At 40.8% G+C, this 11352-nt stretch overlaps 2 protein-coding genes across 2 annotated transcripts; one reads left to right on the top strand and one right to left on the bottom strand.

The window, feature by feature from the left end:
* Window positions 1-531: 531 nt before the first annotated feature.
* On the top strand, window positions 532-5343 carry plagx (pleiomorphic adenoma gene X). Its single transcript, XM_084681285.1, has 2 exons — window positions 532-664; window positions 1839-5343. The coding sequence occupies exon 2, from the start codon at window positions 2205-2207 to the stop codon at window positions 3504-3506; it is 1302 nt and encodes a 433-aa protein (XP_084537411.1). The 5' UTR covers window positions 532-664; window positions 1839-2204; the 3' UTR covers window positions 3507-5343.
* Window positions 5344-5948: 605 nt separating this feature from the next.
* Window positions 5949-11310, bottom strand: mylk2 (myosin light chain kinase 2). The gene is made up of 15 exons (XM_084680867.1): window positions 11058-11310; window positions 10698-10945; window positions 10384-10590; window positions 10147-10260; window positions 9645-10015; window positions 9123-9322; window positions 8935-9040; window positions 8356-8449; window positions 8164-8273; window positions 7851-7992; window positions 7676-7746; window positions 7397-7525; window positions 7102-7254; window positions 6653-6785; window positions 5949-6423 (listed from the first exon to the last, which is right to left on the bottom strand). Exons 1-15 carry the CDS (start codon window positions 11308-11310, stop codon window positions 6343-6345), a joined length of 2412 nt encoding a protein of 803 aa, XP_084536993.1. The 3' UTR covers window positions 5949-6342.
* Between the last annotated feature and the right edge of the window lie 42 nt (window positions 11311-11352).

Here is an 11352-nt window from a genome sequence, read left to right as displayed (position 1 = left end):
CCATGTAAGAGGTCTCCAAAACCCAGACAAAGACAGTGGCATAACATTGTCTGTAAGATTCTGCTTCTATTCAACAGCAGTGATTGTTTTCTCTTCTCCGTTATTGGCCACACACTTCATCATCGGATTCCTGTTTGCAAGATAGGATAAGATTGAGAGTAATTATTGATTTTAGGTTGTTTAAGCAAAATATCACATTGATCTTGACTTCTATATAGAGATTTGTATTCATGTTGTTTTTACCTTTATTTGCTCAGCTTAGTTGCTTAACTTGATGTCTTCTTCTGTGTAAGTATGTTGAGAGCAATGTAAAAACCTGAGTCATATTTCTTGTACATATTCATGGCCGATAAATCATATTCTGATTTTTTTTTATCACATTTTTGAACACATTTAAAAATACATTTACAGTTTTACTTCAACATCCAACTGACAGATGTTTTTGACTAAGGTGGTGTGCCTGCTCAGAATTATCAGAATTGCAAAAGTTTGTCAAAGTGGTGTGTCTGACGTCACGCTCCCACAATGCACGCGCTCTACAACTCTAGCGCCGCACAGAAGGGTCCAGGCCCTAAAAATAATAAATGTAAAATAAATTGGGAAAAATATTTAACTTAAGAGTTGAATGAAAATGGCGTAGAGAGTCAACGTGAATGTTTTAAAGGTAAGTTTTTGCTATGGTTGGAGGTACAGGTTTCAAACAGTCGGCTTCTAGATTAATACAAAAGTCGACCCATGCCGACTTGAAACTCGGTGTCATAGCCTAAACTTGTTGAATAGTCGGAATTTGGCCGATTTTGTATGTATTATCCGCGAATGAAATCGTTTCCATTACCAAAATACATTGTTTTAATTCTGCCGCACATAATTTTTCAAATAATGGTGGTGAACGACGACTTTGCGTAATGATGTTTTGACACTGGATGTTGCCTCGTGAATAGCTTAGCTTATATCATTCGTATGAGTTGGAGCCTAAGAAATGTTACGTGAATTTGGATCTTTGGAGCTTATGCCCTTGCGGTATTATTCATAAAATGTAACACGCATTGCAACGTTTGGAATTGTTTCTCTATCGTATAGGTTGCATTTTTTACTTTATGAATTAGCTAGGAAAACCTAATTACAGTGGTAATTTGACTGTCATTTTCTACTTATTTGCAAAGTTTAGCCTACAATAATATTATCATACTCATATACAGCTACACAATTCAATATGTTTAAAAACAAATCTTGTATTTTGAAACATACAAATAATCAAGTTCACGAAGTCTCGTACTTCATCCATTTTGGCTCCCACAAGATGGCACTGTATCCCTTTGGCGATTCTCAATAGAATACTTAAAACGTGTTAATATAAGTTGAAAGAATCATGGAGCCCCGTAACAATAATGACAACGCATGTAGGTAATTTAGCTTTATCCAAAGCAACTTGCAGTTCAGTAGATTTATTGCGATAATGTATAATTTGTCTGGATGAAGCATGTGATGCACACGAGACACTTACAAGCAATGGAGTGCAATATTGTCCAGCAAGCCATAGAAAGTTAAGGCATTTGGGTTAATGGATACAGCATAGACAGATGTTGGAGCCCTCATGTCAATTAACAACATAGACATAACAAGCAAGTGTTGCTTGGGGGGTGGGATTTGCTACTAGTGTTTTGTTTCAGTTGGTTTGAATGCTATGGTGTATGTTAGTTTTAGCTATACACACTTAAGTATACAATAATTATATTTACATATTGTATGAGTTGAGGTGGTTTGCAGTTGGATCACATACCTTGCTCAATTCAAATGTTAGACAACTCCAATGTATTATTTATTTATTTTCTCAACAGGGCTGTGATAAGGAAACACTGGTTCTCTCAATCGACAAGTGTGGCTGGGTGAGGGAACTCCTATACAAGGGATCACATTTGGGGAAAACGCACACAAACTCAGTCACCACCAGCCCTTTTGGGTTGCTATGGCAGCTGCTTCCACAGGTAAGGGAGGACAGACTACGTATCGCCTGGAGAGGAAACGGAACACTAAAGAAGCAACACTCAGCACTCTTCCCACATCTTTCCAATAACAGTACAGCAAAGGAAGGTCTCCGGTTGATGGTTAATCTGAAAGTACCCCATGAGTGTTCTTTTTGTATGGTCAGGCTTATGGCCAGTATCCCTCTGCAGAAGACCCAGTGCTGTTCCCTCTGGTAGAGGATGTTCCAACAGCAAGACCACCTGAAGAGCCACCTGCAGACCCATGACTCTAACAGGCAGGTGTTCCAGTGTGAGGAGTGTGGTAAGCAGTACAACACCCAGCTTGGATATAGACGTCACTTAGTGGCTGCCCACACCCCTGCTGCTTCCCTTCCAAGTGAGCTCCCCTGCCAAGATGGGGCACCCTCTCTTCTAGAGCAGCTGGGGAGTCACAATGACAGGCCTCCTCCATTGGAGGGTGCCACAAACCCTGCTGTAGCAGTCCGAGAGAGGAAGTACTCTTGCGAGCGCTGTGACCGACGTTTCTACACCCGCAAAGATGTGCGGCGCCATGCTGTTGTTCACACTGGTCGCCGCGACTTCCTCTGCCCACGTTGTGCCCAGCGCTTTGGCCGTCGAGACCACCTAACCCGCCACCTGAAGAAGAGCCACAGCCAGGAGGCAGCCCCTACACCCTCGGGCACACCCACTACTCCCACAGCTCCTCCTACTCCCATAACCCCATGTCCGGTCAAGGAGGAGCCTAGTCCTGTGGCATGTGACATGGGTCCTGTCTCCAAGGAACCCCCGGAAGCCTTCTCTATGGACATGTACAACTCCTACTCCATGCCCAACATGGCCAACCCTGGAATGGGCCATCATCACTCCCTAATGCAGGGCTCCCTTTCCACAGCCATTGGCGTGGGTCGTCACATGCCTCCTCCCTCCCCTCACCCTCACCACCACCTCCAACCCCAGCAGCAGCACCAGCAGGCCTATGGTCATATGCCCAGGTACCAGCATGGATCTACCTCATACCCTCGAAGTGACATGGAGAGCTTCCTCATGGACCTTCAGAGTGGATTGCCCCCACACCTTACAGCTGCCCCTTCTTCCACTTCCTCCTCTGCCTCTCCCCAGAGGGACGTTCTTTCAGAGGCCCAGGGTGGACCTGGGGACCCCCACCTCCTGTCTAGGAGCCCTGCTCTTTCCACAGCCGAGCTCTCCTGTGCTGCTAACATGGACCTGGGTCCTCTGCTGGGATTCCTGCCCTTTGGTTTACCACCCTACAGTGCCCATATGAGTATGGGAGGGCTTGTGATGGGCTATCCTTCTACCTCCACCTCTGCTGCCTCCTCTTCAGCGTCTACCCCGCCCCTGTCCTCTCAGACCCAAGGGCCCTTTACCATCCTGCAGCCTCCACAAGCCCAGGTATCCCAAGGCCCTGGACCCCACCACAACCAGCTACCTCAGGGGTTCAGCAGCCCTGCTATGAGCACTTCCAACTCCCTACCTCGCTATTACCAGGCCTTCCAACAGTGACAAACTTGATCCAGAACACATACAAAACCATCATGAAGAACAGCATAGGAAAAGAGTCTTTCTGCAATGACTTGAATATATGAGTGACAAGTATTGACTTCCAATGTGCTGAAGTTTATTTTGAAATGGGCAAAAAAATGGGAATTGTACTTTGCATGAGCCTTCTTGCTAATTTAGCTTATTTTGCTAATGTTGCTAATCATAGCCAGTTTGCTTCTTTTTCTTACTTTTTTTTTTTTTTTTTTTTTAACACAACAAATCACCTCGTCAGTATTACCTCATCAAATAAATATTTGAGAGGAAGGAGATCATAGGGTATCTTACTGCAACCAAAAATGTTTTTATCAAAACTTGTTACAAACAATGGTTGCACTTATTGAAGTGAAGAATGGCTGTAAATGGCTTTAAAGCCATTATGTTCCCCAAAATAACTATGTGCGGTACATAATTGAAAGGAAAAACGTATTTTCAATAACGTACTGAATGAGTTACTGAGTTCCCTTAGCTCAGTGACAATATTCACACACTTCCAAGACCAGTTTGCCATTCAAGTTTGCTGATGTGTCATGATTAGTTGTTTATAAAAGTACTAGCAAAGCTGTATTTACTCTACATAATTGATCTTATAATAGACAATTCAAGAAAGACCCAAAACACCAACATATTAACGTGTCAGAATATTGTCTCTTTAAAAATTGGCTTTCCTCAATGGATACTCAAATTTGTAGGGGTACATTTAGCCTGAATATTGTTGCTGTGACAAGTTGGAGGTGGCAACTTTGTGTGACAATGTAATCTTGATGAGTTTACCTTACAATAATTTGTTACTGAATGGGGTTTTACCTTATCGTTTATCCCTACTTGCATTTTAGTGTATCATTTATTATAGGCTTTTACCTAAGCATTGTCATGAGCCTTGTAATGTTGCAACTTATGTCTTAAACTGCTACTGTTGTGCCTCTCTAGGGTGATCTAGCCTCTAGACCGGGTTTAAGCACTTATGACATTATTAAATAAAATAATTGATCTCTTATCAAATGTAATTTACCTCAACAAACATGCGCTCCCTCTGAGAAGAATAGGTTATGATCTTCTTTGTATTTTCTTTCCTAGTTATTTTGGCTTTTATTTGTGCCATTAGGTTTAAAGTGAAATGGTAGATTTTAAGAATCTAAGTGTTCTTTTTTTTTATTAGCTAAAATAGACACTATTGACCCATAACATGCTACCTCTGTCTTATTCTGTTTAAGAGCATGGTTTAACAGCCACAAGTGTAACAATTTAGAAGTCTGAAAATATAGGGTATTGAATTGTGGGAATGGGAAACAATCTTCTTGATCATTGTTGTGTGTGTGCTCCTTCACTAATAGTTGTATATTCTCATTCATAGATATGTTAATCCATGCTCATTAAGCATTTGTCCTTGTTGACTACCTCATCGAAAAGTGACAGGTTACTCTCCATCTGTCTGTATAGTTTATTTTTGTCAGTGGAACAAACGCACATAATGTGTAGATATAGCTTTGTATTTAGATTAGCATAGAACATGGAAAAAGTAAGTGTAAGTGGAGTACAAGTAATGTTCCAATGAAACTGTATTGAGTAATTCATATAAAAATGTATTATTCTGATACCGACATTAGATTTAGCATGGAGCTATACTAATGTGCAGGTATCACCACAACCTTTTTTGAATTAGAACAATATTGGTCTAGTTGTTAATCAAATTATAGATTAGAGAAATATGAAAAGGTGAATGGTTAAACTGCTCTTACATATTACGTTGTAATTTGTTGTCAGAACATTAAACAATAAAGTATTCTTTAGATTTTGGTGATTTTTGTCTTGAAATATTTACTTTTCACATGTTTATCTAGTGTCATATGCCTATGTTTCCATTCAGCTAAATACTTCAGGTAACAGTATATTTTGTGTTGCCTTGTCACAGGAAATTACAAGGGGGTGAGGATATGAAATGGATTTGCATATATCTGCATGCATTGGACAGTAGGCACACACAATGGTGAATTTAATCTACTAAATGGAATGGGTGTTCTAGTCATCTCCTGTTACTCTTCTAAACCGTCCGTTCTGGAGCAGCTCACATGACCTATACATTTCACAGAGTGCTCTGTCGGCATTTTCTAGATATTTGACTGTGGAACATCAAAACTGCAATTCCATGCTTCAGAGACTTTGTGTGTCTTAACATCATTTCAAAGGGTTACAGGTTTTTCTGGCTATGTGATCTGTGGCTTTTCCTCCACCCTCATCAGAATTTGCAGTTGAGTGGCTAGTTTATAGCGATACTGCAGCCAAACTGTAGCCACTCAATTGCAAATATTTGTGACAATGCAAGAGTATGCACAAGCAGTTTGTAGTTAACCTGTTCATTCTTTTAATTTGTTAAACAAATGTTATATTTTGAATCATTCATAAAACTGGAGTTCTTTCAATGTATAAATAAGTGGCCACAAATAAACATATATGATAATTGATTTCAATATTGAGTCAAATCATAAGGTGCAGCAATCATAAGGTTACATTGGAAACAGGATCTCCAATGTGTGTTCTAACATGAACAAAAAAAAAGTCAGAAATCTGCCTATTCAAATATTTTTGCGTTTTTGCATGCTCCTGTCCTGTATACTTTGGATTTGGAGGGTGGCTTTCCCACCAATAGTTAATTGGTTTGTCCAGTTCCACAAAAAACAGTACTTCTGATCTTGTATGTTGAGTGTCTTGCAGCTGGTGTGAGCAAGGAAAGGCTTTAGAGCTCTGCCGTGGATGTCATCTATGACTGAGGCTTAATGCTGAGGCCTCAGCGATCAGAGACTCAGAATCCCAGAGAGGTTAGGGAACCCGAACTGCTGATTTTCTTGAATCTGTTCGCTGCTGCTATTGCAATGTAGTTTTTCTGTAAAACACAACACATTTAATAACATATACAACAAGGAAGATGCAATACTGTATTTGTTCAATTGCGCAGATTTATCTTTGGTAAAAGGCATAATGTGAAACATGCATTGCAGCCTCACATCTGGAATCCAAATGTATGTGTTTAGGTTTATGGTCGGGACATTGTCAGTGGTCTCACTGTGGAGCAGTATTCTGTGTGAAAGTGGTGCCAAAGCTGTTTTACTGACCCTCCACAACCTCTTGGCCATGTATTTCTTCAGCAGGACCTGGGATTTGAGTACTATGTTGTTGTGTTTAGCCTTCTCTGAGATGTTGTTGAGCCAGGGATGCTTGAGACATTTGGCAGCACTGAGTCTTCCCCTGACCAATTAGAATACATTTCCATTTAAAGGTATAACTGTGGAACACTGCACATTTCAAGGAAAACAGGCAGGCATTTGGAAACCCATGCAAGGAATAAGACTCAGTCACAGGCAATAGCATAAATATAAAAAAAAATAAAAAAAAACACAAACGTGAGTTATTTTACCCGATTTAAACCTTTATAGTTATAGATGGGCTAATTAGAATGGATTTATCTCCATACTATCACATGGTAAAATACATGTTAATCTGACACCACATGGAAGTAGCATGAAACCCCCAAAAAGTATCACATGTTAATTTAGCTTCTCACCCCTTTTCACGGATAAGCAAGTTAGAGATAAAGTCCCTGGCCTCTGCTGAGATGTGCTCAAAAGCCTCTTCCTCAAAGTACCAGTTGACAGCCAGGACATTGTTGAGGGTTTGGCTCTCATCGTCACCCAGGAATGGTGACAGGCCACTCAGGCTGCACAGGAACAGAGGAAAACATTGTACCAACACACAATAGTGCTGAAAACAGCAAAATGCCATTCCATTTTCATGACAGGATATGGTTTATAAATGCATTTCATTATGTTGAAAGCAGAATCAATCAGTATAGAACTCACAGCATGTATGTGACAACTCCAAGGGTCCACATGTCAGTGGGGAAGGAGACAAAGTCAAAGTCCACCACCTCCGGGGCCAGAAACTCAGGTGTTCCGAAATTTACACGCATCTTTTCCCGTGGTTTGTATCTATTTTTCAGAAATAAAGAGCCACAAGAGCCATGAAGAAATACAAAAACAAATATTCAAGGTAAACTCAATATATATGTAAGGCAATTGTACTTTCAACTTTACAATTAAATGTTCAACCTTTTTAACCGAGAGAAGAGGGTTCTTTACCTTCTTGCTAAACCAAAGTCAATTATTTTAACCTGATGGCTGGTGCGATTCACACAAAGGATATTCTCTGGCTGTTGAAAGACAACACAAACTTTATGGAACATATTATTCCACAACAAATTTACATAGTACACACTGGTTCATGGAGACATGACACTGTTCAGTTGCACCTCACCTTCAAGTCAAGGTGGAGAACAAACATCTGGTGCATGTAGTGGATCCCCTCGCAGATCTGTTTTACAAACACCATGGCATCTACCTCTGTCAAAGGTGTGCTTTCATCTACGATCCTATCAAACAACTCTCCACCCTCAACACTGAACAACATATCCGCATGAACAAATGAATCAATGAATTATTGGTTATACAGTTTTGGTTATCACACTAAATTTTTGAGAAAGTCTGTTATTTTCAAATAGTTAAAATATGGCAGAATAATAGTTTGAAATAGTATGAAAATGGAAAAGGGATGACATTCAGCTTCTTACTATTCAAGGATTAACACCACTTGGTTCTTTGTCTCAAAGGCCTCATAAAGCTGGAGGATGTTAGCGTGATTTAACTGGTTCATCACCTGCACCTCGTTCATGGCCATTTCCTGTGAGTGGCAAACACCCCAGCATTGAAATCATATAGATATACACACAAAAGATTTACAAACACATATATACAAGTCTTACCTTTTCTTTCAAATTTCGTGTGTTGATTACTTTGGCTGCCAGTTTTAGTACAGATAACTTCTCTGTACACCGGTGTACTTTTCCAAAGCGTCCACTAGATCAACAGAAGGTTATCTTTAGTCTATTACAGTACATGCACATCAAATACAGTACACATTCCTGATCAGAAGGTGCTGTTTCATAATAATCTTTTCCCCAATTCAAATACTGATTCAGCAACAGTACCATACCAGAGTGCATACTACTAAGAGTGCATACTACTGAGACTAAGGCCTCAGAGCAGGGGCCTGGGTTCAGTTCCAGCCCAGGCCATTTCCTGCATGTATTCCCCCAGAGCTCCCTTCTTTCCTTTTAGGAAGTTGTTTCCTATAAATAAAGTTGACAAAAAGGCTCCAAAACACACCTGGTGAGAACCATCATGCTTGTGATTCCACTAGCATGAGCAACACAAAGGAAATGAACAAACATGACCAGTCAGTGTATCAATTAGGCAAAATCCAACCCATCTATCTAGTATTCCAAATACTTGTTCTGCATCAGATTTTTGCTCTGCTTGCTGTTCTACCCATAGTAGCTCACCCCCCAAGGATGTCTTTGCTGTGGACGATGAAGGCATCCGATGGAGGGTTGGACCGTAATGCTACACAACGATGGAGGAAAGGAGCTGGCTGTGGAGGAACATCATCTGCCAGAGAAAATTATATTCAGTATGTGAGCAATGCATGCACTTACACAGTCAGTACATGTTATTTTGAGTTGTCATTTACCTATGACTTTGTAACATGTTTTTGGTGGGGTTTTGGGTGTGGTCCTGTCTGGTGCGGCAGCATCAACTCTGATATGGATTCCACTGGCTGAGCATGAGCCTGAACCAGGACCAGTCCCTCTCACTGTACTGGAGCTCTTCTCCTGAGAAGAGCCAGGGGCTAAGAACACAGGTGGAGGAACGGGCCCAGGGCACTGGAGTCTGTGACCATAGACAAAGAGTAGAATCAGAAAATCAGAATCAGAAAGGGATTTATTCGCCATGAAAGTTTGCACAGACAAGCGATTTACTTCTGCAGGAAGGTGCATACAATAAACATATAGGAACCTAAAATTAAAATATATGAACTATCTATACTAAGGGTACATAAACTAGAGTACTAATGTCAAATCTAACAGATTTTATAATGCAGTAGAATCCCATAACATTTTAACAGTGTTTCAACAACAGTTAAGTATGGGTCATGATGACACAGAAACTCAACAATTCCCATGATGTGAAGGAGTCTATGGTGGGAGTTTACCTTTGCAATGACTCTGGACAGCTGTGGACATGTCGAAGGGAAGAGCTCTCAGTGGTTGTTGGAGTTGGGACAGACAGTACGTACTTCTTTTGTGGCACAAGCTGTGAAATCACTGCAGCTGGTTTGGTGACAGTCATGACAGTAGTTCCTGTCTTTGGAGGGACTTGCATTGACTGATTAGGGATGACATCCACAACAGCCTCATCCTTTCCAGAGCTTCTTCGAGACTCTGCCTTTGATTGTCCCATCTGGGAGTTTTCAACTATTTGGTGGTCTGAGGTGGAACCTCTGTCTCTTTTCTTTGGAGAAACAGGTAGAGGTTGTTGTTTTGTACCGTGCTGTTGTATTATTAGATCATTTGTGGTGTCAGCCTGTATAAGAGTAGCACAGCATCCGACAGAAAGATAACACTTTTAGTATTTGTTGAACTCAATACACAATTAGTCAAATATTAAAGGTGTGCATCGACAGAGGACACCACGGCTACTGAATGACTTCTGACCTCCACAGATTTCTTTCCAGTGAAAACAGTTGGCCGTTCTGCTGCAGATCCATTCTCTCCTTTCTTTGAATGAGCACTAGGGTGGGACTGTGTTCTAGACTGTTGTATATCCATCTTATTTGGGAAGAAACAATTGAACAATCACATTTAATTAAATTAATTTTAAGTATTAAATGTAAAATCCCCAATACCTAAATATATGTATAAAATGAAAGAAATAGAACATGAGATGAGTACCTTTCCAGTTATTATAGTGGGTGTGATCTTATATGGTACTGTTGTTACAGCTGTTGTCACAACCACTGGTTTACATCTGACCTCTTGAAGATCCAATCTGATTGGTTGTTCTCCCATTGAGAACTCGTCTCCTTTCCTGGGAGGAATGGTGCCTGTTTGTTGTTTTTTACCCTGCTGTCCAATATCCAGTTGATTTGGAGTGTCACCCTGAGTGAAGGAGAAAGCACCACTGACATTTGCTTAGACAGCCAGCACATTTTGCTTAAGACATATATACATCATGTCTTTAGGATAGATGAATGGACAGAGAGTACCTTTGTAGTAATTGATGTTTTCTGGGTCTTTTGAGAGACAACTGTTGATGGGACAACCACAGTAGCCATGACAGTTTCTCCTGTTCCCTTTCTCTCTTTTTTTCTTTTAGACTCTGCCATTGGTTGGCCCCCTAGCTGTTGGAGGTTTCCTCCAATTGACTGCTTTTCTGTGGGATCTCCATCCAGGGTTCCAATGGACTGCTTTTCTGTGGGATCTCCATCCTGGGATCTATCTTCCACCACCTTATCTACCGATCCCAAGAAAAAGGACATGGGTAAAGTTTGATGGTCTGAGTATCTCCAACATATTTGAATACACAGCATTCAAATATTCTGTATTTGAGAGGGACATCATTGTACCTATGATATGCCCATCTAGGGAATTAAGCATCAAGTCAATTCTCTTCTCCAGTCTCTCCAGAAGTCGAGACTGGTCAGAAAGACGTCTCTCAGCTGCCTCCCATCTAGAGGTGTGCAGACTGCAGGTGGAGCAGATAGGGCAGCTTGCATTTCCTCTCGAGAAAAGCTGATCCAGCTTGTAAGAAAGGTTATCTACTTTGGCTTCTAAAGAAGGTAGGCTTAGAGAATGAGCTGGACTCCATTCAGAAGCCATCTTTATAGAGTCCAAAGTACGCCACCACCAGCAGTCTTAAAA

Source organism: Hypomesus nipponensis, chromosome 18 (genome assembly GCF_054491055.1).
Source record: "Hypomesus nipponensis isolate SF chromosome 18, ASM5449105v1, whole genome shotgun sequence".
Taxonomy (NCBI): Eukaryota; Metazoa; Chordata; class Actinopteri; order Osmeriformes; family Osmeridae; genus Hypomesus; species Hypomesus nipponensis.
The sequence above is the reverse complement of the archived record's forward strand: the minus strand, read 5'-3'. Positions and strand labels throughout refer to the sequence as shown.

Excerpts from the sequence above, each read along its gene's own strand:
- plagx (XM_084681285.1), top strand. The coding sequence starts at position 2,205 with ATGTTCCAACAGCAAGACCACCTGAAGAGCCACCTGCAGACCCATGAC.
- mylk2 (XM_084680867.1), bottom strand. The coding sequence starts at position 11,310 with ATGGCTTCTGAATGGAGTCCAGCTCATTCTCTAAGCCTACCTTCTTTA. Across the intron at positions 10,261-10,383 it reads CCACTATAATAACTGGAAAG|ATGGATATACAACAGTCTAG; the intron begins GTACTCATCTCA and ends TTCCCAAATAAG. Across the intron at positions 10,016-10,146 it reads CTGGAAAGAAATCTGTGGAG|GCTGACACCACAAATGATCT; the intron begins GTCAGAAGTCAT and ends ACTCTTATACAG.